Raw genomic sequence first — 22,941 nt, forward strand, 5'->3', positions numbered from 1 at the left:
AGACTGCGCACATAATGGAGCGGAGCTTGACCTTGATGAATTATCTATTATCTCAAAAGTTAAGATGTTATAAAATGGTGAATTCTATCATTTAATCTAACGGACCTAATCAAATATTTTAGAATTATATCAAACTAGTTGGTTAGTCTAGTTTAGCAAATTTTAGTGATGCTTCCTTGTGTATATAAACGAAGCTAGTGATGGAATTAACACATATCAAATTTATCAATAATACAATAAGTTTACACACTATTTTTTTACAAGAACTTCCTACCAACATATTAATCAACTTAATCACTTTATCAGTTTATCTGATTCGAAAAGGTGGCATTAATCATGGTTGCATTTCAAAAGTCTTGAGCACTAATACCATTTGTGAATACTAATAAAGCAGTAGAACAAAGTAAGCCTCTTCAGAATTGTGCTGGAGATGGAACTAATTGATTCTTCAGTACACACAAACACCCCAACAAAACCCTTCTAACATTGACACCTCAAACCCTCTGCAACAAAAAGAAAACAAAGGAGGCCCAAACTTTGTAGAAGAAGACCCACTTGGTGGACCGGACCAGAGGGAATTGGGCCCAAATCTTTCAGAATATGCTACCAACATATTAAAGCTGATTCCATAACTGTTGAGCACTCAATAAAGCTACCAATAATGCAATCATACTCATTCTTGGCGTGGTCTGCTTTATCTTTCTTTATGTATTTGATTCCTTCCTATCAATAAAGCAGTCAAGATTGACGCCCTTTACTCTTTATGTAACTTTGGAAACTGTGAAGGGTGAAGAACACAGCCACACCACCAATTGAGAAATCACAAACACTATACCGATAACAAAGTTTTAATCTTTTCCCTCCTAACCCATTTTCTGAGGACTGTCTCTTTGTTTACTTCATTTCATTTCCCATATTTCCTTATTCCCACAAGTGAATCATGTCAGTAATTGGAGAGGCTGCTCTATCAGCTTTCTTTGAGGTGCTGTTTGACAAGTTAAGCTCCTCTGATTTGTTGAAGATCTTTCAGCAAGAGCAAGTTCATGCTGACCTCAAGAAGTGGAAGACAACGTTGCCGAAAATCCGTGCAGTTCTGGATGATGCAGAGGATAAGCAGATGACAAGCAAGTTCGTGAAGATCTGGCTGGATGACCTGGAAGACTTGGCTTATGATGTTGACGACATCTTGGACGAGTTTGCTACTGAAGCTTTGCGACGTAAGGTGAATGCAGAAGAACCCAGCTCAAGTAAGGTAAGGAAGTTCATCCCTGCTTGTTGTGTGGGTTTGAATCCAAGTTCTATCATGTTTGATGCCAATATGCGGTCCAAGATTAATGAAATCAATACAAGGTTGCAAGAAATTGTGAGACAGAAGAATGATCTGGAATTGAGAGAAAATACAGGCCTGGGAAGAACTGGAGCAACAAGATCAAGGGTGCCCACGACTTCTTTGGTGAATGAAGGTCATACTCATGGCAGAGAAGAAGATAAAAAGGCTATTGTCAAGTTGCTGTTGAGTGGTGAATCGAGTAATGCTCCACTCTCTGTGATTCCTATTCTTGGTATGGGGGGAATGGGTAAGACAACTCTTGCCCAACTAGTTTACAACGATGATGAGGTAAGCAATTATTTTGATGTGAAAGCATGGGGTTGTGTTTCTGAAGATTTTGATATTGTAAGGGTGACAAGAGAAATTCTACAATCTGTCACTCTTGAATCCTGCAACGATGATAATTTAGATTTACTACAAGTCAAATTGAAGGGGAAATTATCAGGCAAAAAGTTCTTGCTCGTTTTGGATGATGTATGGAATGAAAACTATAATGATTGGACTAGACTACGTTGTCCGTTTGAATTTGGGGCTCCAGGGAGTAAGATTATCATCACAACTCGGAATGATCGTGTTTCATCAATAATGGGCACTACTCAAGCTTACAAGTTGAAAGAGTTGTCAGATGAAGCTTGCTTGATTGTATTTATCCAAAACACATTGGGGACAACAAATTTTAGTGCATATCCAGAACTTCAAGAATTTGGTCCTAAAATTTTGGAAAGGTGTCAGGGATTGCCTTTGGCAGCAAAAACTCTTGCAGGCCTATTACGTACTATGCATTGTGATGAGTGGAAAAATGTGCTCAATAACAAGATATGGGAGATGTCAGAAGAAAATAGTGATGTTCTACCAACCCTTAGATTGAGCTATCTGTATCTCCCTTCACAGTTAAAGAGATGTTTTGCCTATTGTTCAATATTCCCAAAAGATTATGAATTTGAGGAACAAGAACTAGTCTTGTTATGGATGGCAGAAGGTTTGGTTCAAGAATCAGAAAAGCATAAGCCAATAGAAGATCTTGGTGTTGAGTATTTTCGTGATTTATATAAGCGATCACTTTTTCAACAATCAAGTAGGAAAAAATCACTCTTTGTCATGCACGACTTAATCAATGATTTAGCTCAATGGGCAGCGGGACGGTTGTGCTATTGGTTGGAAGATAAATCAGGTGGTAATATGCAACCCAAGATTTCTACAAAGGTACGTCATTTCTCCTATGCTCATTGTGCATATGATGGCATCACAAAATTTAAAGGCTTGACAAAAGATATGCATTTATGGACCTTCCTACCACTACCAACAAATAGCAAGAGCTACTTAACAAATTATGTTTTTAGTTGTCTATTGCCACAGTTTAGATGTTTAAGGGTATTATCATTATCTGGATATAAAATTTTTGAGTTACCAAGTTCAATCAGTGATTTGAAACATCTAAGATACCTCAACCTTTCTCAAACTTTGATTAGAAGTTTACCAGAATCAACAAGTTCTTTATACAATTTGCAAACTTTGATATTGAAATATTGTGGCTGTCTCACAAAGTTGCCGGAGAAAATTGGGAATCTAGTCAATCTTCGGCATCTTGATATTGAAGGGGTCCATTTAATCAAAGAGATGCCAATGGGAATAAAAGAATTAAAAAACCTACAAACATTGTCTAATTTTGTTGTGGGGAAGGAAACTGCATCTAAGATAGGAGACTTAATGAACTTGGAGTCTCTTAGGGGAACACTTTGCATTTCACGCTTGGAGAATGTGCTTAGTGTCGAGGATGCAGGAAGGGCCAAATTAAATAGTAAGAAGAATTTAGAAGCATTAGTGATGAAATGGAAACCTGAGCTTGAGGATTTACAAGATGCAAGAGCTGATCTGGATATTCTTGAGATGCTACGACCTTTCACAACGGTGAAAGAAATTTCAATTGATGGCTATGTTGGTGCCAAATTCCCAACTTGGTTTGGACATCCATCATTTTCTAATATTGTGCTTCTAAGGATTGAGAGGTGCAGAAAATGCACATTCTTACCTGCAATTGGACAATTATCATCCTTGAGAGACCTTGCCCTTGTAGGATTGTCTGCAGTGCAAACCGTTGGTCTTGAGTTTTATGGGGAAGATTGCCTGAAACCTTTTCCATCCTTAGAGACACTTTGCTTTAAGGATATGCAAGAATGGAAAGATTGGATTCCATGCAAAGTTGGGTACGAAGAATTCCCTCGCTTGCGCGAGCTTTCTATTTGTCAATGCCCTAAATTGCAAGGAAAATTGCCTCACCATGTTCCATTATTGGAAAAATTTTCTATTAATGAATGTGAGCAATTGGGCGTTTCAATTTCAAACTTCCCAAAGCTTCATGCGTTAGAAATTAAGGGATGTAAAGGGGTGGTGAGCAGAAGTACAGATGAGTTATGCTTTCCAAAGTCAACTATTCTCTCTATTCCACATGTGAAAAGCTTGACGGAGGAGTTCATGCATAGATTAGCTAAGGTAGAAAATCTTAAGATAGATCATTGTAAGGAGCTAACATCTTTGTGGCAGGATGAATTTGTATCCCTTATAACGCTGGATATAAGAGATTGCTCAAGCCTTGTCAACATCAGCTTGACATCTACATTAAGGACACTAAATATTGTGGGTTGCAGTGGTTTGAAATCCTTGTCAATCTCTAATTGTACATGTTTGGAAAAGGCAAGCATTATGAGATGTAATTCTTTAACGTTGATTTCAAGAGGTCAGTTGCCCCAAAATTTGAAAACGCTAGATATAAGAGATTGTGAGAATTTGCAGTTTTTGGTAGATGAGGGAGAGGCTTCTTCTAATTCTTCTTCTCTTCTTGAGGACTTGGTTATTCGAGGCTGTCCATCTCTAAAATGCTTATCATCAAGTGGCGACCTACCTACCACGCTTAAATGCCTTCAGATTTACTCATGCATGGAGTTGACATCCTTATCATCAAAAAACCGGTTACCTACAGCTCTTAAATACCTTGTTGTATTTATGTGTCCAAAGATGGAGTCAATAGCGGACAACTTACCCAACAATGCGTCTCTTGAATATCTTCGAATTGTAACTTGTGCAAAGTTGAAATCCTTACCGGTGGGCCTACACAAACTCTGCCACCTCAATTATATCGAAATAACTCGCTGCCCTAGTTTTGTATCCTTCCCAGATGGAGGGTTACTCCCTACCAGCTTGAGAGAACTTTCGATCTACGGCTGTAAGAAACTGGAGAGCTGGCCCAACTGCATGCCGAACCTCAATTCTCTTCGTATCGTCAATTGTCCAAGCATCATATACTTTCCAGAAGAGGGTTACCCCACCAGCCTAACATCACTCTTATCTGGCGGGGAGAATATCTGTAAGCAAGTAACTATGTGGGGATTGCACAAACTAACCTCTCTTACATCACTCCGTATTGATGGTGGAATTCCAGATTGGCAGTCCTTTCCAGATGAGCAAGATGGGAAGCTGACGATGATGCTTCCTTCCTCTCTAACCCGGCTAACAATTCAGAGCATTACAAATATAGTAATTCTATCTTCAAAGGGCTTTCAAAATCTCTCTTCTCTTGAAGTATTGTTCATCGAAAATTGCCCTAAACTCGCATCCCTCCCAGAGAAGGGCCTACCTCCCTCACTTCTGCGACTTTATATTCTCGAGTGTCCATTGCTGAAACGACACTGCAAGAAAGGCGGGTGAGAGTGGTCTAAGATAGCCAACGTCCCTTGCGTTGAGATTGATGGAAGGCCTGTCTATGCGTTGGAGGAGGAGCAGCAATAAAAAAATTGTAAAACAAAGAGCAATATTTACTCCTAGTAGTTGCTCCTTCCTTCCAGGTACAACAATATTTGGTTTCATAGTATTTCTCATTACATTGTTGACATTAAAAGCAGAATACAACAAAATCCTCTATGTTTGTATATGAACAATACAATTTTAATAATTCAAACCCTAACCCAGGCTAATTCTTGCAGTGTTGCAGCAGAGACTAGCTTCTGAATTGCTAAACGTTCTATTGGAATTTCAAAACATGGAGGTATGTTATATTTATTTGTTTTTTTCCTCTTTTAACAATTGAACTTCTGGAACTTTGAAATTTTAATTCAAGTAGTTTGTAATTTATTTGAATGACGTGAACTTTTTATGCTTGGGCTAGCAGCTATTCGATAAAATGCCTAAAAGAGATATTGTATCATGTTTCAAATTTTATTACCTCATAAATATCTCATATACTTTGTAATTTATTTAAATTATTGGCTTGGCTATCAGCTGTGATTTGATCGCAGGTTATATGTCATGTTCGACGACATGATGATCAGTAAAGGTGCACGTAATGGCAGGATGCCCTTTTAGTACTATGCTTGTGCAGATTGTCGTTTCAAACATATATCATGCCTTGCCATTTACTCATTTGTAGTTTTATTATGTGGCTTATGTATAAAATATGCAGGTGCATCCTGATGCTCGGTCAGATTGAAATAAATCCGTTCCCAGCTATCACAAATTATGTGTTATATATGGTGAAGAATTTTGTAATGGAAGATACAGCATTTTGACATGCAATGCAGATCTTGACAGTGAAGAACCAAATTTGAGGATTGGTAGGTTTTTTGTTTCAGCTACAAGAGCTTCCCAAGTAATTTAAGGAAGTTACTATCTGCTTATATATTGTCTTATTTTCTTTGTTGTGTTCTTAACCTACTATATCAAAGTCCTTTCAGTGCATTATTTCCTTTTCTTTCATTGCTACCCTAATTCTGATGACATAGAACCCACACAATTATCATTCTAAATATTTCTACACGGTTGTCGTGTTGACAATGCTGATCTATTTAACTTTGGCAAAAACGAGTATTACCCCAGCATTTAATTTTAAAAAATTAAGTAAAAGTTGTCTCATTGAACTTATCATCTTTGAAATACATATTTCTTATTGCATTAATTAACAAAATCTCTGGTTTATAATAGGGGATGATATCATTGCTACGCAAACAGTGGTTGTTTGGCAACAAATTGGACACCTCCAATGGATCGTTATCTCATAGATGTAATGCTAGAGGAAGAAGGGGAAGAAGACTGATTACACTTTCAACAATCAAGCATGGATAGATATGTTTATGTTGTTCAAGGAATGATTCTCATTACTACATGACAAAGATTTTCTGAAAAGTCATTATAGAAGTTTGGAAAAACAGTACTTTGATATGAAAAATCTTCTTGAACAGACAATTTTCATGGGATGAATCACAGCAAATGGTCACAGATTTTAATGATGTTTGGGATGCAATATTTGAAGGTGCTTTGTCAACTTATTTAAGTCTTAAATGTCAGTTGAGTATACATAGCTATTGGCTAAGACTTTGTTTATGTAGGAACACCCAGATGCAAAACCATATAGAATCATAAAAAAGCCAAATTATAATGATTTGTGCTTAATTTATGGAGATCCAGCTTCTGATGAATGGTGTAATCAAGACAAGATCTAGGATGTAATGGTGTTGGTGAGATTTTGGTTTGACAAGCTTATAAACAATCTCAAAATTTGCTTTTTTTCCCCTCTTCAAGTATTTGGTCTTTAGTCGATGAGCAATTAGATATATGTGTTCAATGTGTCTAGATATATATACCTGTGCTAATTCATACTGCATTGATCGCAATAGCATTTTGTCAAGAAGATGTGTTTAAGTGCTTTCTTGAACCAAGGGGAAAAAAGAAACAGAAAGAAAACAAGTTCCTACTGCCTGTTTAATATAAAACATAGTGATCATTGAAGTCAAAAGAAAATTTTTGTTTTTGTTTTTTTTTTTTAAAATGAGCACATAAAGATTACCTTTCCCCATATTTACGTTATTTTAGAATTTTCTGAAGGTGCCAGACTTAATAGCTATCATCGAAGAACTGATTGGACACCATCAGTGGACCGATATTATATTGATCTAATGTTAGAGAAAGTCCATTGATATAATTGTTTCCTTAATATGTGTACCCACCAAAGATCAGTATGATATAAATGATCTAGACTATTCCATAACTCATGTTGATCTTGACCACTTCATTCGAATGCAAGGCCCCTTTAGTTTGGATTAGATTTGAATTTATTGATTCAAATTCCATTACTAATTGGCTCTCTATTTGGGCAGAGAGATGCTCTTTGGATCCTGATTTTTCTTATTCTATTGTTGTTATTGCAGCCACTCTTTGGGCTATTTGGAAGTGGCGGATTATATAGTCATGCTTGAAGGAAAGGTTGTACACCTCCGTCTACAAGTGGACACTGTTTGATGATTGTAGGATCAAATGGGGGGCCAAATTTCGGATCATTGTAGAAGTTAGTACTAAACGAAAGAGTTTCTCTTGAGGTGCAAGCTTTGTATTCAAATTTGAAATGAAGAACCAAATTGTGGTACGCCATTATACCATACGCAACATATTATCTTAAGCGATGTGAAATATTTATTTCATATTTAAACCACAATGTAAATCATACAAGCACAATTATGATAAATGCTTACTAACCAAGAGCCTTGGACCTAAAATTGTGGTACTAAACTAAACTGGTTTTATAGCGCTCTATTATATTACATCAATGTCTTAGCGTGAAAATTTTTAAATTATATTGAAGCTTCAGTTTTTTTTTTTTTTTGGTGGGTTCCCTTTTCCTTTTTCTTCCAAAGAAATCATGAAACCATAAAGAAACTTGAGTTTTAGTTTTGGGTGAGTGGCACTTTGGATTGTTCATCAACGTGGGTTTATGGGAAAATACATTATGATATTGGTCATCATCAAATTTGGTTTTGTGGGAATCTATAAGATGTGGGGTTCATATTCGAGGTAATGGGTGTGAGAAATTAGGTCCTGTTTTAAGAGGCAATCAATTTTCAATCAATTATTTTTTTCTAATTTTTGGTTGAAGATTCTTTATCCTTTAAAGGAGTTTCATTTGTAGTTTTCATTGGGGACTATTCAGAATGTACCTCGCTCCATTATGGATTGTACTCTGGGATTATTACTGAAATAAAGAACAACAATGATTGGTTATTGTCACAACTGCAAGATGCTTTAGCTGGGACAGAAATTCCATATTCACACCTTTCTCCTCCTTTTGAGCCATGCTCTATGGACCTTGATGTATATGGGAATCCAAAGTTTTTTTCAGCCATTAAATAAAGAATCATTTGAACAGAATTAGTACACATTGTGCCTGAAATTGCAGCTTTAAGATCTACCACTATGGTTAACACAGTAATTTACTATCTCATTAGACCATCGTTTGGACAGCATTAGTACACATTGAGCACTGGTGTTTTCGCCTCTGATTTGTAGTTTTATCTAACTTGGTTTCTTTTCAAAATTTCAGCTACTTCTTGGTTGGCTGAAAAGAAATCCATAGTGCCTTCTCGGACAATTCATGAAGGCTCATCCTATGCAGTTATTAAAGGTTTGTTAGCTGCACTTGTACCTACTACCTACTAGTAGCTCTGAGGTTTGCAGCCTTTGTTGTGGAATGCAAAACACCATGCTGGGAGATTAGAGCTGTTAAGTAAGGCATTGTTGTCATGCAAGTGGGATTTTCTAAACCCTGGGTTGATCAAGTCCCAAGCAATTTCTCACAAATGCTTGTCAGCTTGCCAATTCTGCAGCTTCCTCTTTTATGCATGCAGACTGGTCCTCTTTTTTACCAGAATTTAAGGATTTCTGTCTGAATTTCATAAAAATAGTATCCATGTTGAAGGGAAATAAATTTCTTGATGTGGTGAATTTTGTTTGATTTGTTGAATACCACTAACAGAGGATTTTGCAGATTCGTAAGAAATTGTTTTAAATTTCATTCACATTCTACAACAAAGCACTAATTTAGAATTGCCATAACATTAATTTATTGGAAATTTGAGCAACCAGACAATTGCTTCTGTGAAATGGTTTTGAGGTTCATCCTTGTATATTCTTCTTAGCATCCAGTTTTCAAATCTTACATGGAGTAGAAGTTTGCAAGTCAATTATAAATTATTTCAGTGACTAATCTGCTTCATTACTAATCGATAGTATTCTGTATTGGTATTGGTCTTTTAACTTCTTTTTCTCAACTGATGCATGTATGAATTCCCATAACTCACCCTACCAGAATAGTTGCACAATCAATCAAAACCTTCTTACACCTCTATAATTCATTGGCTGTCCAATGGCTAAGAAGACGAGTTGGTTCAACATAATGAAGAGTTTCTTAATTCTTTATCAGAAAAACAAACTCAAAGCCAATCAAGGTAAAATAATTTGCTTATTTGTTCAGTTTTGGTCTTTGATTCTGTCCTCACTGCTAGAACCATTATCAGGGTAAGAGAAGGAAATTTATTTTTGGATGCTTAAGATCTTTTGGTTAGCCTCACTCACTGCACCATTATCCTTGAATGAAAGAAGTCTAGGTGAGGCAGGGGAAGAGCAGATCAAGTTTGCTCTTGCTGTGGCCCATGCTCTTATTGCTGCTGCTGATGCATCTATTACAACAACTCAAGTTGAGGTTGTCTGGTTCACCAGCATGCCTCAATCTAGCCATCAATGTGAAAATGAAGTGGAAGAGTTTTCTGTCATTAGATTTCAACGTGAAGCCCCTCAGTCCAACCATCAATGTTAGACAGAAATCCATAAATTTGCTTCCACTAGAATTCAGTCTGCCTTTCAGGGATACCATGTGTGTTTAAACAGCCTCTCTTTATTTCAGATCTCCTTTCTTAACTCCTGTTTATTCTCTGCTAATTTACAAATGTTGGAAAATTTGTATATTATAAAGTAATCCCTGAAAGGAAAACATATGTCAGGAATTTGTCTGCACATAATTTAAATTAGACCTGTTTTTTTAGTTCTCAAGGATTGCATAGTTTTGATGAACATCTATGGGGGTTTTGCAGGCAAGGAAAAGGTTTATGGGTTCAAGCTATTATTAGAGGTAGAGCAGTAAGACGCCAAGCTATAAGCCTATAACTACCCTAAAGTGCTTGCAGTCCATTGTGGTCGCAGGCCTGCACAAGAAGATTTGGAATAGTGGAAGGTACTTGGAATTATGATGAAAGTAAAGAATTGCAGAATTGGAAAGACAAGATAACAAGGTATGGATGCAGCAAGAACTGACTCATTCTAATGTGAACAACACAACTCCCATAAAAAACTTGTTTCTCATTTCTCACTTTATAAAACATTAGTCTTCTGCCTACCTAATTAACTACTTTACTTAATAGTGTTTAACTTATTTTGCCTTTAAGTTATGGGTGGCAAATTGTTATGATTTTTAGATACACACAAAAATCAAAGAAGTTGGGGTGATATTGTTTTGTCAAAGGAAGAGGCAGATGCATTGTTTATGAGTAGGAAAGAGGCCATCTGGTAGGATCCTTTTGCTTTATGATCTTATGATTATACATTTCTCAAGTTTTGGTTTAACTACTGATTTTTTCAACTGAAACTTTTTTCAGAAGTCAGCAGATACGGATCAAAACATAATAAATGGAAGATGGAGGCACTGGTTGGTCCAATGGGTAGATACACAAATTACCAAAAGTAGAGAACTTGAATATTTGGACTTGGCTTTGACTTCTACTCTAAGACAAAGATATGACTACAGAAGAAAGCAACTTAATCTAAAAAATGTTAAGGGACAAAGTAAGTAGGAAGGATTGGATTCTCCAACATTTGTTCCCAGAATATCAATTCATCATAGAAGGCAATGCTCATTGAGAGACCATAATCCTTTGTTAAGCTCTCCTGTTGTTCCAACTTACATGAATGTAACTGAATCTACAGAGGCAAAAGCAAGATCAATGAACTCGCCAAAAATAAGGCCCAGGAATTTCGATACATAATCTGAAAGATATTCATCATATAAGAATAAACTGTCTCTCATATCCTCTATTACTACTGAAGTGTCAACTGGTGGTAGGATTGGCAAGACTAGTAATTTCTAGCAAAGGTATCCAAAATCGAAAGGCCTTCTATGTCCTATAAAATTCTGTCAGAAGGTCAAGGGTCTTAGCTTTAACTCAGAGTGCTCATTGTAGATTTTGGATTGACATGGCCCCAGATAATTTCAGAAGTTTGGTGCATGAAGAGTTCTTGGTTAGTGTCTGGTTGGAGTGGAGAACATAGTCAGTAATTTGATATAGTTTGAATAGTTAAACAATGGGATGCTATTTCATCTCATCATTAAACAAGTAGCCCACTGTAATGCTGCACAGTTGATTGACGTACATTTTTATTTATTTATTTGAATAAGCTGGTCCAGATATTTTTTCATCCTTTCGCCTTTACACTCATAATCCCCATTTATCTGGTTGACCACGACCTGAGAGTCGCAGTGAATGATCACTCTTTCGGCACCTGCAGCTTTGGCGAGGTCAAGCCCCGTTATCAGAGCTTCGTACTCCGCCTCGTTGTTGGTGGTAGGGAACTCAAGACGGATCATACACTCGACCATGTCTCCTTTGGGTGAGTGTCGTGTGACGCCGGCCCCCCTAGCCTACCTGTTGGAGGATCCGTCTACATGTATGCTCCATTGGGGAGATTCTTCTGCCCCCCTGTCCTCACCATTTGTGAACTCAACTATGAAATCTGCAACGACCTGTCCTTTAATGGCAGTTCGCGGGCAGTACTGGATGTCAAACTCGCTTAATTCTATAGCCCACAGTGCCAATCGCCCAGCAGCTTCAGGGTTGCTCATTGCCCGTCGTAAAGATTTGTCAGTTAGGACGATCATTGTGTAGGCTTGAAAGTACGGCTTTAGTTTGCGTGCTGCCGTAACCAGTGCAAATACGAGCTTTTCCATGGGCGGATATCTTTCTTCGGCTCCACGTAGCGCCCGGCTGGTGTAGTACACAGGTTTCTGCACTCTCTCTTCTTCTCTGATCAAGGCAGCGCTGACAGCGGCTGGGGAGACGACAAGATAGAGAAAAAGTTCTTCACCTGGTTGCGAGGGACTCAGCAGTAGGGGGGAAGAGAGATAAGTTTTCAATTCCTCGAATGCTTATTGGCACTCGGTAGTCCACTCGAATGATCTCTTCAGTGTGTGAAAGAAGGGTAAGCACTTGTCCGTTGCCCTTGAGACGAACCTATTTAGTGCTGCTATCTTTCCATTAAGGCTTTGTACTTCCTTCACATTTTTTGGTGGCGCCATCTCTATTATAGCTCGGATTTTGTCCGGATTGGCTTCGATGCCCCTTTGGGAAACCATGAATCCTAGGAATTTTCCTGCCGTCACCCCGAATGCGCACTTTCCTGGATTCAGCTTCATGTTGTAAGAGCGAAGTGTGTCGAATATTTTCCTGAGGTCTTCCAAGTGATCTTCCTCCCTTCGGCTTTTCACTAGCATATCATCTACGTAGACTTGGACATTTCTCCCGATCTGTGGTGTGAACATTTTGTTCATAAGCCTCTGGTATGTTGCGCCCACATTTTTTAGACCAAACGGCATTACTTTGTAACAGAAGAGGCCTTGGCTGGTCACGAATGAAGTTTTCTCTTGATCATCTTCGTGCATCTTGATTTGGTTGTAACAGGAGAAAGCGTCCATAAAACTTAATAGCTGGTGTTGAGTTGTAGAGTCTACTAGAGTGTCGACCCTCGATAGGGGATAGCTGTCTTTAGGGCACGCTCTGTTTAGATCGGTGAAGTCTACGCACATCCTCCACTTCCCGCTAGCTTTCTTGACCATCACTACGTTGGCTAGCCAGTCGAGGTAGTAACTTCTCTAATAAAGTTTGCCTCCTGTAGCTTGCGGACTTCTTCAGCTATGGCTCGATCTCGTTTGGGGGAAAACACCTGCTTCTTTTGCCGGACGGGTGGAACAGAGGGTGACACATTCAGCTTATGCCCCATGACTGAAGGGTCTATTCTTGGCATGTCCTCGTGACTCCAGGCGAATACGTCCCGATTTTCTCTGAGGAAGGCTATAAGTGTTTGTCGGACCACGGGACTTGCAAGGGTCCCAATCTTTGTTGTTTGGTCAGGTCTGGAGTCGTCAAGGGATATTTCTTCAAGCTTCTCAACCGGCTCCGTCGTACTTCGATGCTCTTCTATGCTCATGGCTTGGAGGTGATCATCCATTTCCATCATAGCCATGTAGCATTCGCGTGTGGCCACCTGATTTCCGCGTAGTTCTCCTACCCCGTATTCGGTGGGGAATTTGATCATTAAATGATAAATTGAGGTCGCTGCCTTCCATGAATTGGGGGTGGGTCACCCTAAGATAGCATTGTAGGAGAACAAACAGACGACCACGAGGAACGTCACGTCCTTTGTGATCTGCTGAGGATAGTCGCCTGCCGTTACAGATAATGTGACCGCGCCCAGGGGAAATACCCTTGTTCCTCAAAAACCGACGAATGGGGCATTCGTCGGAATCAATCGTTCTCTGCTGATCCCCATCTACTGGTATGCCGGGTAGTACAGGATGTCCGCCGAGCTCCCATTGTCGATCAACACCCGGTGTAAGTTGTAGTCCCCTACTTGTAGGCTGATAACAAGCGCATCGTCGTGCGGATGGTGAAGACGTCGCGCATCTTCTTCGGAGAACCCGATGACGGGGCTTTCTCGTCGTGCTATTTTTGGTACTGAGCCCATCAGCTGGACGTTCTGGACCATCCTGAGGTACGTCTTCCGAGCCTTTTTGGATGACCTGGTAGCCGTCCCTCCTACAATCATCCTTATGTCGCCAATGGGAGGTCTAGGACGGTCATTATCCCATCGGGGGGGCTGTTCTTGAGGTGGTGGATCCGTTCTTTCCTTACTTACAAACTTTTGTAATTTCCCTTGTCTTATGAGGGTCTCAATCTGCTGCTTTAAGTCGTAACAATCGGATGTGTCATGGCCGTGATCTCGGTGAAAGCGGCAGTATTTGTCTCTAGAACATTTGCTAGGATCTCCCTTCAGCTTTCTAGGGAAGGTCAGAGCCCCTTCGTCCTTGATTTGCATTAGGACTTGATCTATCGGGGTGGTTAGCGAGGTGAAGCTTGTGAACCATCCTCTTGGAGGTTTAGAATGCCTCTCATCTCTTCGATCTCCTGTCCTCGGCCTCTTCCGCCCTTGATCTTGTCGTGCATCTTCCTACCTCTCCCTTTTTCTTGGCTTCTCTTTCCGGGCCTGCAGCGCGTCCTCAGCATTCATATACTTAGTGGCCCTGTAGAGTACTTCCGACATGGTCTTCGGGTCGTTTTTGTATAGGGAGAACAAAAACTTACCCTTTTGCAACCCATTTGTGAAGACTGCTACAAGTATTTTGTCGTCAGCTTTGTCAATCGATAGCGCTTCCTTATTGAAGCGCGTTATGTAGGATCTCAGTGTCTTGTCCTCTCGTTGCTTGATACTCATCAAGCATGCCGTGGACTTCTTATACATGTGTCCCCCAATGAAGTGTGTAGTGAACTGAGCGCTTAGCTCCTTGAAGGTGTTGATAGAGTTGGGCGTCAGTCGGCTGAACCACACCCTTGCGGGGCCTTTGAGTGTTGTGGGGAAGGCCCTGCACATGATCTCGTCTGCTACCCCCTGAAGATGCATTAGGGTCTTGAAAGTTTCTAAATGGTCTAGAGGATCCTTCACTCCGTCATAGCTGTCTATATGCGGCATGCGAAATTTGTGGGGTAGGGGGAAGAAGGTCACGACTGCAGTGAAGGGCGAATCTGTGCGGTTGACTAAATCGTCAAGATCACTAGAAACTCACCCCTTGAGCGCTATCATCATAACCTCCATTTGTTCCCTCATCGCCTGCATCTCTGCAACAATATGTGGTGGAGTCGCATCCGTGAGGGACGGCATGCTCAAGTTCTGCCTCTCCGGTTTACTTGGGGCATGGCTGCCCTTAGGTTTCTCCTGATTTTTCTTTGGAGCGCTGGTCCCTTCCTGATCTTTCGATTGGTCATTTGGTGCTGCATTCTTCTGGCATAGCTGTTCTTCCAAGTCATGGTTTTGTTTGGTGAGACATTCCACGGCTGCACCGAGAGTCCGCACTTGTCTCTCGAGGGTAGTCGTGGGTTGTTCCTCTCCTTGAACGTCATTAGTAGTTGTCATCGAGTGAGTGAGTACCATGCAACCCTTTAGTCCTGGAAACGATAGTATGGCTTATGGATCTCAACTATCGATTCCCACAGATGGCACCAACTGATGATGCCGAAAATAACACCAGTGAGTTGCACAACGCTCCTACTCTCGAAACGATACCTGCACAACAAAAAGGAGAAGACCTAACAGAGAGCACCGGTGTGGTGCCGGCCAAATACCCTCCGAATGTCAAGTTAGAACTTCTTTCAACTCTAGAGTGCTAGAGAGGGGTGAATTATGCGTACCTCGATTTGTAAGGGTATTGGGGCTTTTATAGTAGTAGAGCGTGGACCTCTCTTTCTTGGAGTAGAAGTCTTTTACTTATAGGAATCTTTGAGATTTTCTTATAGGACTAAAGAGGGGTGAATGCGGAATATATATATATCCAATTATAGGAATCTCAATAATTGTGCCGAATTATTGAGATTTTCTTTATCTATCTATATATATATATATATATATCCAAACATTTGTAATATTTAAAGTACTTCTACTTTGTTTTAAGTTAAAAACCTGATGAAAATCCTTTCCTTACAGGACTCTAATATTGAGCGTGGAATACAAGTCATCAATTTATTATTTATGCATGATGGCCAAGTCATGGTCTTATTACATCCGTCGGTCTTTAAGACCGTCAGTTTCTATTAGACCCTTCAGTCAGGAATGGTCGTCGGCCTCCTGAAGGAATCAGCCCTTTTATGGCTTAGCCCGTCAGCACGAAATGTAGGCTCCATTGAGTGAAGCCGACGGATTAAGCGAGGGTGCCTTGTGTATCTTATGGCCTGTTTGGATGTTTAAAAATGGAGGGAGAGTAGAGTAGAGGGAGGGAGAGTAATCTAATTACTTTGTTTAGAAGTTTTTTAAGGAAGGAGGGGGAGGAGTTAGGAGGGATTTGGAGAGGTTTCAACTACCTCCAAACCCCCATTTTTAATTCCCCCAAATTGGAGAGATTTGGAGGGACAGTGGAGCACATTAATTATTGAATATGTAAATTACCTCATTTACCCTTATTATATTAAAAAAATTACAAGGTATTTTAACATCCAAAAAAAAAAAAAAATAAACCGTAACCCACAAACTCTCTCAGCTCTCTCAGTTCTCTCAGCTCTGTAACCCACAAATTTCTCTCAAACTCTCTCAGTTCTCTCAGCTTACGCTGGCTCTCTCTCTCTCTCTCACGGCTTCTTCACTCTTGGATTGTCTTTCACTCTTCTCTCTCACGCCTAGCATTCTCTCACAAAGGTAAACTCTGCTTTAATTTCTGTTTCATGGGTTTCTTTTAAGTTGAATCAAGTAACTATGTTCTTAAAATTGTGATTTTATTGGGTAATTTCTTATTAATTGTGATTTGATGGGGTAATAACATGTTATTTGTGGGTGGGTTTCGGATCTGAGGGCTTTTTTTCTTAAATTTAAAAGTTTCAAAGTATTGCTCATTACGTGTTTGATAAAGTGCTTGAGTGAGTCTAGATTGTGAACTTGCATAAATTTGTATATTTTGGCTATAAATGGATCTGTGTTTCTTGTTTATTTTTATTTTGTAACTTCTTGTTTTTTGTGAATGGGTTTCTAATTTGGGTAATTTCTTGTTTTTTTTTTTTGTGAATGGGTTTCTGATTTGGCTCCTCCTTAGACCCAACCAAAATGGTACTCTCTCAGCTTTGTGATGTTCAAGTTTGAACTGGAAAATGGATCTGATTTATGTTTTTGGCATTTGGGTTTTGAGAAAACTGTTAGCTTTTAGCTTGAAATCGTATTTGCTTTCATTTTTCCTGTTGTTTGGTTGCTGAGAAAATAATAAAAGAGAATTTCTGTTTGTTTTTTTGTTGTTTATATGATATTATCCTGAAGTGGTTTAGTTACCAAGTTTGGGCAGAGTTCAACTGGGCTTGGCTTGTTTAATGCTCGGCTAGTTTCCATTGTCTTTTTTTTTTGGTAGCTTTAATTGTTGCTGGCCGTATACTCTCTGGTCAGACTTGGGATTATTCCAAAGTTACAATTAGGCCAAGTTTAGTGTAGACAGAACTGATTTTATGAACTTGTAGTGGAAATTGAAGTCAAGAGTTCTAGTCCAGGATTGAGAAATGAAAGGATTAACTGTAGGCGACTGAGTTATGCATTCTTAAAACTATGGTTTTGTCAAGAAGAAATTTGTTAAGGAGGGTGTATTAAATTAACTTAAGGGAAATATTTCTAGCCATTTTTGGTTTTAACTATGTTATAATAATTATTGTGGTACTTATTGGTGGTTACTATTTTAAAGCATAATTATGATTTACACTCAATATACTCTCTGGTCAGACTTGGGATTATTCCAAAGTTACAATTAGGCCAAGTTTAGTGTAGACAGAACTGATTTTATGAACTTGTAGTGGAAATTGAAGTCAAGAGTTCTAGTCCAGGATTGAGAAATGAAAGGATTAACTGTAGGCGACTGAGTTATGTATTCTTAAAACTATGGTTTTGTCAAGAAGAAATTTGTTAAAGGAGGGTGTATTAAATTAATTTAAGGGAAATATTTCTAGCCATTTTTGGTTTTAACTATGTTATAATAATTATTGTGGTACTTATTGGTGGTTACTATTTTAAAGCATAATTATGATTTACACTCAGACTATCTAGTCTTCTTTGTTTCTTTTGTCCTTTGAACTCCTCTTTTTCTTTTTCTTTTTTAAGATATTTTTAAGTTATCATTCTTCCCTTGTACTATTTTCCTATGGATGTGGATGGTCAAGCTTTATACTGAAATTGATCAGTTTTACGTAATTCTAGCCCTCAAGCTAAAGAATTCCTCTATGATATTGCTTAAAGATTATGGTACTTATTATTGAGGTTTCAAAAGGTATACCTGTAACTAAGTTTGGTTACTTTGTCTTGTTCTTTGAAGAGCATTTTGGTGCCTCCAAATAATAGAGAAGTTAATAGTGAAAAATTCATAAGCTGTCACAATAACAATTTTTCAAGCCATGCTATAAATTTTCCAGAATGGTTTGATAAATTCTTAACTTTGAAGTGACAGGACATTTTATTTGTTTTGATAACTCTTTATCTTTTCTTGAAAGATCAAATAATGTGGTGATATTGCAAATAGCTAAAGTTTAATTAGTGTCGTATGTCTTTATTTTTTTGGGTAAACAGAGAGGAAAATTAAAATGTTGCTATAGGATATGTTTTTGTTGTGTACATCTTGACTCCCATTTGTTATAGATCGTGCTCAAATCATACGGACTTTTACCACCACATAGTGCTTATTATGTCATTTGCTTTTTGGCTTTAATTAATGTCAGTAGCTGGTAAGGGTTAGTATATTAATCGCAGTTTCTACTGCAGCAATGATGTTCATTAAGTTATATTATGGTGATACTTTTATTTGTCTTGTAAAGTTGTTGATGCTGGCTATGAAGTTGTTTCTTTTATTTTAAATGAACATCATTTGAAGAAAAGAAACTTCAAATACTGATTCTGAGGGCCCATTTTGGTTGTGCGTGTGCTTGTCGTGAGAGGGACATAGAGAGGTCTTTGTTTTCATTTCTATTGAAATCAGTTATTGTCCAATTCTGTTGTTTTTGTGTTTATAGTCTCTTTTATGGTTATGCAATGCATGTTAGCCAGTCTGATTACCGATTTCTAAGATCCATTTAACTATTTAAGTCTATTGGAAATATGCGTGCGTGTGTGTGTATTGATATGATGGACATGAGTTCATTTGTATGATCTTTGATATGAGGACAGAGGGTAATATCTCTAAATTTGAAATGTTACAGTGGATCCTGAACTTGTTGTGGACATTCAAAATGGGGTAGGAGATAATTCAGCTGATATTGAGCTTGAACTTGGTAATGATGGCGCAATGATAGGAAGTTCATTTGAAACAACTTCAAATGATGGTCATTAAGTTATATTATGGTGATACTTTTATTTGTCTTGTAAAGTTGTTGATGCTGGCTATTATGGAGCTATTGTTCACAATGATGTTTGATCTTTAAATTTCTCTAACAGTTAGACAAGTAAATGTTCCAAGACAATTTCAGCTTCTAAAAACTTTTTCAATTGATCGTTGAACTGTAAACTCTTGGGATTAATTTTTTTAAATAGATTTGTCAGTTATTATTTAGACAAGTGGAGCTGTATGAGATGTATTGTAAAATGCTGTCGTTTGCACCAGTTATGTGTTAAAGTTAATGGTATTTGATGAAATATGAATTGTTTGTGTGTTTATCTGCCGTTGAATTAGTGGGAAATGGGAATAGAAAATAGGGTTTGACCTTGATGAGTGATGATGTGATGATAAAGTAAAAAGAAAAGTTTAAACTTTAAAGTTGTTTGTCCAATTTCTGTTGACAAGTGGGAATTGTGAGATAAAACTATAAAAGGATTGTGTCACAATGTTTAGGGGCACCTGGCTGATTGAAGTTGTCGGCATGTAAGAGAATTTGTTGCTTAGGGACTGAACAATTTATAGAGTCACTCTCTCTAGCTTTTTTGTTTTTTTTGGGGTCTCAATTCTTCTTCGAATCCTTAAAAAATTAAATTCACGTACCAAGCAAAATAAAAAATATATATATTAAAAAAAATAATAAATGAAACACTCAAAATTCAATATTTTGTTGAATTTTTTAATAAACAAACAAACCAAACATTTTTTTTCTTATTTTAATTATTATCAATTAAGAATGTTTTTTTTAATATAATAAAAAAGCAAAAAAAATATTTAATTATAGACCAATATTGATTATTTAACTCACATTAGAAAAAAAAAGTGTTTATCTGCTGTTGAATTAGTGGGAAATAGGAATAGAAAATAGGGTTTGACCTTGATGAGTGATGATGTGATGATAAAGTAAAAAGAAAAGTTTAAAGTTGTTTGTCCAATTTCTGTTGACAAGTGGGAATTGTGAGATAAAACTATAAAAGGATTGTGTCACAATGTTTAGGGGCACCTGGCTGATTGAAGTTGTCGGCATGTAAGAGAATTTGTTGCTTAGGGACTGAACAATTTATAGAGTCACTCTCTCTAGCTTTTTTGTTTTTTTGGGGTCTCAATTCTTTTTCGAATCCTTAAAAAATTAAATTCACGTACCAAGCAAAATAAAAAAATATATATATTAAAAATAATAATAAATGAAACACTCAAAATTCAATATTTTGTTGAATTTTTTAATAAACAAACAAACCAAACATTTTTTTTTCTTATTTTAATTATTATCAATTAAGAATGTTTTTTTTAATATAATAAAAATGCAAAAAAAATATTTAATTATAGACCAATATTGATTATTTAACTCACATTAGAAAAAAAAAAATATTGCATGCTATAGTCATAATTATTTAATATAACAAATTAATCATAGACCAATGTTGCAAGTCAATTTTCAAATAGAGGTAAATTTGTCTATTTAAATCATTTCCTCTCCTCTCTTTTCTAATTTTTAAAACATCCAAACAAGAAGAAGGTTAAAAACATCCAAACAAGGTAGAGGAGAACCACTTCCCTCAGCTCTCCTTCCCACTGCTCTACTCTCCTCTACTCCACTCTACTCTCCTCCCTCTCTAAACTCCCAAACAGGCCATTAATTTTGCCTTATCAGCAAAAATCCAGCAAACCACAAGCTACAACACAACCCACCACCCATAGCCCAGCCTAAAATCACCGCCACTCACCACCGGCCAAAACCACCAAAAAAATATTAAAAGAAATAGAAAAGGAGAGTAGAGAAGAGAAAGAGATAGATGGAGCTTTGGCCATGGAGGAGTAGAGGAGCCAAGAGAGAGAAAAGCCGATTTCGGGGCTGGAGCTTGGGCCATGGTTACTGAAAGCTTAGAGAGTAGAGAGAAGAGATAATGAAAGGAGAGAGTGGCTCTGTGGAGACTCTGTGATCATCCTTTACTATAAATTCTTTATAGTAACGAATCTCCTTTTATGGAAAGAAAAAAAAATACTACACTTTCGGTGCATTTTCGGCTCAATTTTTCTTATTCCGGACAACAAATTTGACTTGAGGTAGGCTGCGCTAAAGGTCAATAGCTATGCTGTTTCCACGAAATTTCCACCAACTTTAGTAGTGAAATCAGAAATGACAACAAATTGTGAAATTACTCTGGCTTTTTTTACTTTTTTGACCATGCAAAATACCGATATTATTTACGGGATTAAAATCTTCTAGATTTTTTAAAGTATTCTCGTAAATAGATTTTTTTAAATTTTAACTTTCATTTTATAATTTAAAGGTTTAGATTCTGTTATATCAATATTTCATTAATAATTATTTTAATTGTTTTGTTTGCCTTATTATTTTATTATTTTGAGAATATTGTGGGTAGAATGCTAATATGACAAAATCTAGTCTTTTAAATCATAGAGTGACTAGGATTTAAAGTAATTTACTGGAGAATACCTTAGGAAATCTAAAAGATTTGAATCTCCTAAAACTAACTTAATCCCTAAACATTGTTGAGAAAAATGACTAACTGGCCTAACAATATTTAGGAACTAAGTTGAATTTAAGGACCAAATTAGTTAGTTTTGAAAAAATCTTGACTCTAGTTGGCATTAGCCCAAACCTCATGATATGTTAATGGGATTTACAATATTTATGGCTATTGACATCTTTATATTTGTGTGTTTGAGACTAATTTATAAGCTAATTTTTTGGTTTTTTAGCTCTTATGTATAGTTTTCTCTTTTGAGAAATGTTACTGGCCTAACATCTTTACACTCTGGGGGTGTTTTGATTTATCTTGACATAAACAAGTGTAAGCATTTAATGCTGTGGATGGAAGCCTCTGCAGCTACTTGCATATTTGTAAGCTCGGTTGATTGGGTAACAGTTTCTCCTCTTTACTTTGGAGTCCAGGTGCCCAATTATTATTATTATTATTTATTTATTTTTCATGTTTTATTTGATGTCATGAATTCTTTGTTTGCTCAGGCATTAGTACATTACTAGATATATCACAGAGGGGCAGATATACATTGACAGGCAGTTTGCACAAGTGACAGGTAAAGTCTTAAATGGATTTCATTTAGCATAGTAGTTCAATGATGGGTAATAAATTTCAGGTGGATGTGGGTTCCTTATTATAATAACTCAAACAACTCTCTCACTCTCTCAGGTCTCACCTTCTCACTCTCACTGCCACTGCACCAGCCACAGTCAGGTAATGTCTCTCTCTACACACACACACATATATATATATATATATAGAGAGAGAGAGAGAGAGAGAGAGAGAGAGAGCAATTTGACTTAGGGACAATATGAATTGTGCAAGTTTTATTATATAAAAATAAAATTTATAATAGATTATTAAAATAATTAAAAATATATATTAAAATTTATACGGTCTTGAAATTTTTGGTAAAAAATTTTGGTAGGATTACAATTTTAAATATCTTGAAACTTAAATAATATAGTTCACCTAATTAAAGCATCCTAACAAATAATAAGATAAATAGAGTTTCAATTGGAGGAGTGGAAAGTTTCTTGGAACTTTAGGTAATACTAGAATTTCTTCTAAAAAAAAGAAGGTAATAC

The 22,941-nt window shown here is 37.3% G+C and overlaps 2 protein-coding genes and 2 long non-coding RNA genes across 11 annotated transcripts; 3 read left to right on the plus strand and 1 right to left on the minus strand.

The window, feature by feature from the left end:
* Nucleotides 1-669: 669 nt before the first annotated feature.
* LOC112006714 (putative disease resistance RPP13-like protein 1) lies at nt 670-11,597 on the plus strand. Of its 8 annotated transcripts, none has more exons than XM_065769624.1 (12): nt 670-5,169; nt 5,308-5,369; nt 5,784-5,934; nt 6,302-6,629; nt 6,706-6,834; nt 7,525-7,736; nt 8,691-8,771; nt 9,456-9,594; nt 9,664-10,019; nt 10,237-10,434; nt 10,618-10,708; nt 10,798-11,597. In XM_065769624.1, the coding sequence occupies exon 1, from the start codon at nt 941-943 to the stop codon at nt 5,030-5,032; it is 4,092 nt and encodes a 1,363-aa protein (XP_065625696.1). In that variant the 5' UTR covers nt 670-940; the 3' UTR covers nt 5,033-5,169; nt 5,308-5,369; nt 5,784-5,934; nt 6,302-6,629; nt 6,706-6,834; nt 7,525-7,736; nt 8,691-8,771; nt 9,456-9,594; nt 9,664-10,019; nt 10,237-10,434; nt 10,618-10,708; nt 10,798-11,597. The 8 variants fall into 8 exon arrangements, with proteins under 8 accessions (XP_065625696.1, XP_065625702.1, XP_065625710.1 ...); XM_065769630.1 differs by having other exon boundaries at nt 6,716-6,834; XM_065769638.1 differs by lacking the exon at nt 6,706-6,834 and having other exon boundaries at nt 10,588-10,708.
* Nucleotides 11,598-13,741: 2,144 nt separating this feature from the next.
* On the minus strand, nt 13,742-14,287 carry LOC136066230 (uncharacterized). The gene has a single exon (XM_065770197.1). It carries the CDS (start codon nt 14,285-14,287, stop codon nt 13,742-13,744), a length of 546 nt encoding a protein of 181 aa, XP_065626269.1.
* A 1,963-nt stretch (nt 14,288-16,250) lies between these two features.
* LOC136065872 (uncharacterized) lies at nt 16,251-19,606 on the plus strand. Its single transcript, XR_010627482.1, has 2 exons — nt 16,251-16,651; nt 19,174-19,606. It is a non-coding gene; the product is annotated as an uncharacterized LOC136065872 (long non-coding RNA).
* A 1,182-nt stretch (nt 19,607-20,788) lies between these two features.
* LOC111984886 (uncharacterized) lies at nt 20,789-22,583 on the plus strand. Its single transcript, XR_002879970.2, has 4 exons — nt 20,789-21,410; nt 22,162-22,230; nt 22,339-22,409; nt 22,523-22,583. It is a non-coding gene; the product is annotated as an uncharacterized LOC111984886 (long non-coding RNA).
* Nucleotides 22,584-22,941: the final 358 nt, after the last annotated feature.

This window comes from Quercus suber, unplaced genomic scaffold (assembly GCF_002906115.3).
Source record: "Quercus suber isolate HL8 unplaced genomic scaffold, Cork oak 2.0 scaffold_28, whole genome shotgun sequence".
Classification (NCBI taxonomy): Eukaryota; Viridiplantae; Streptophyta; class Magnoliopsida; order Fagales; family Fagaceae; genus Quercus; species Quercus suber.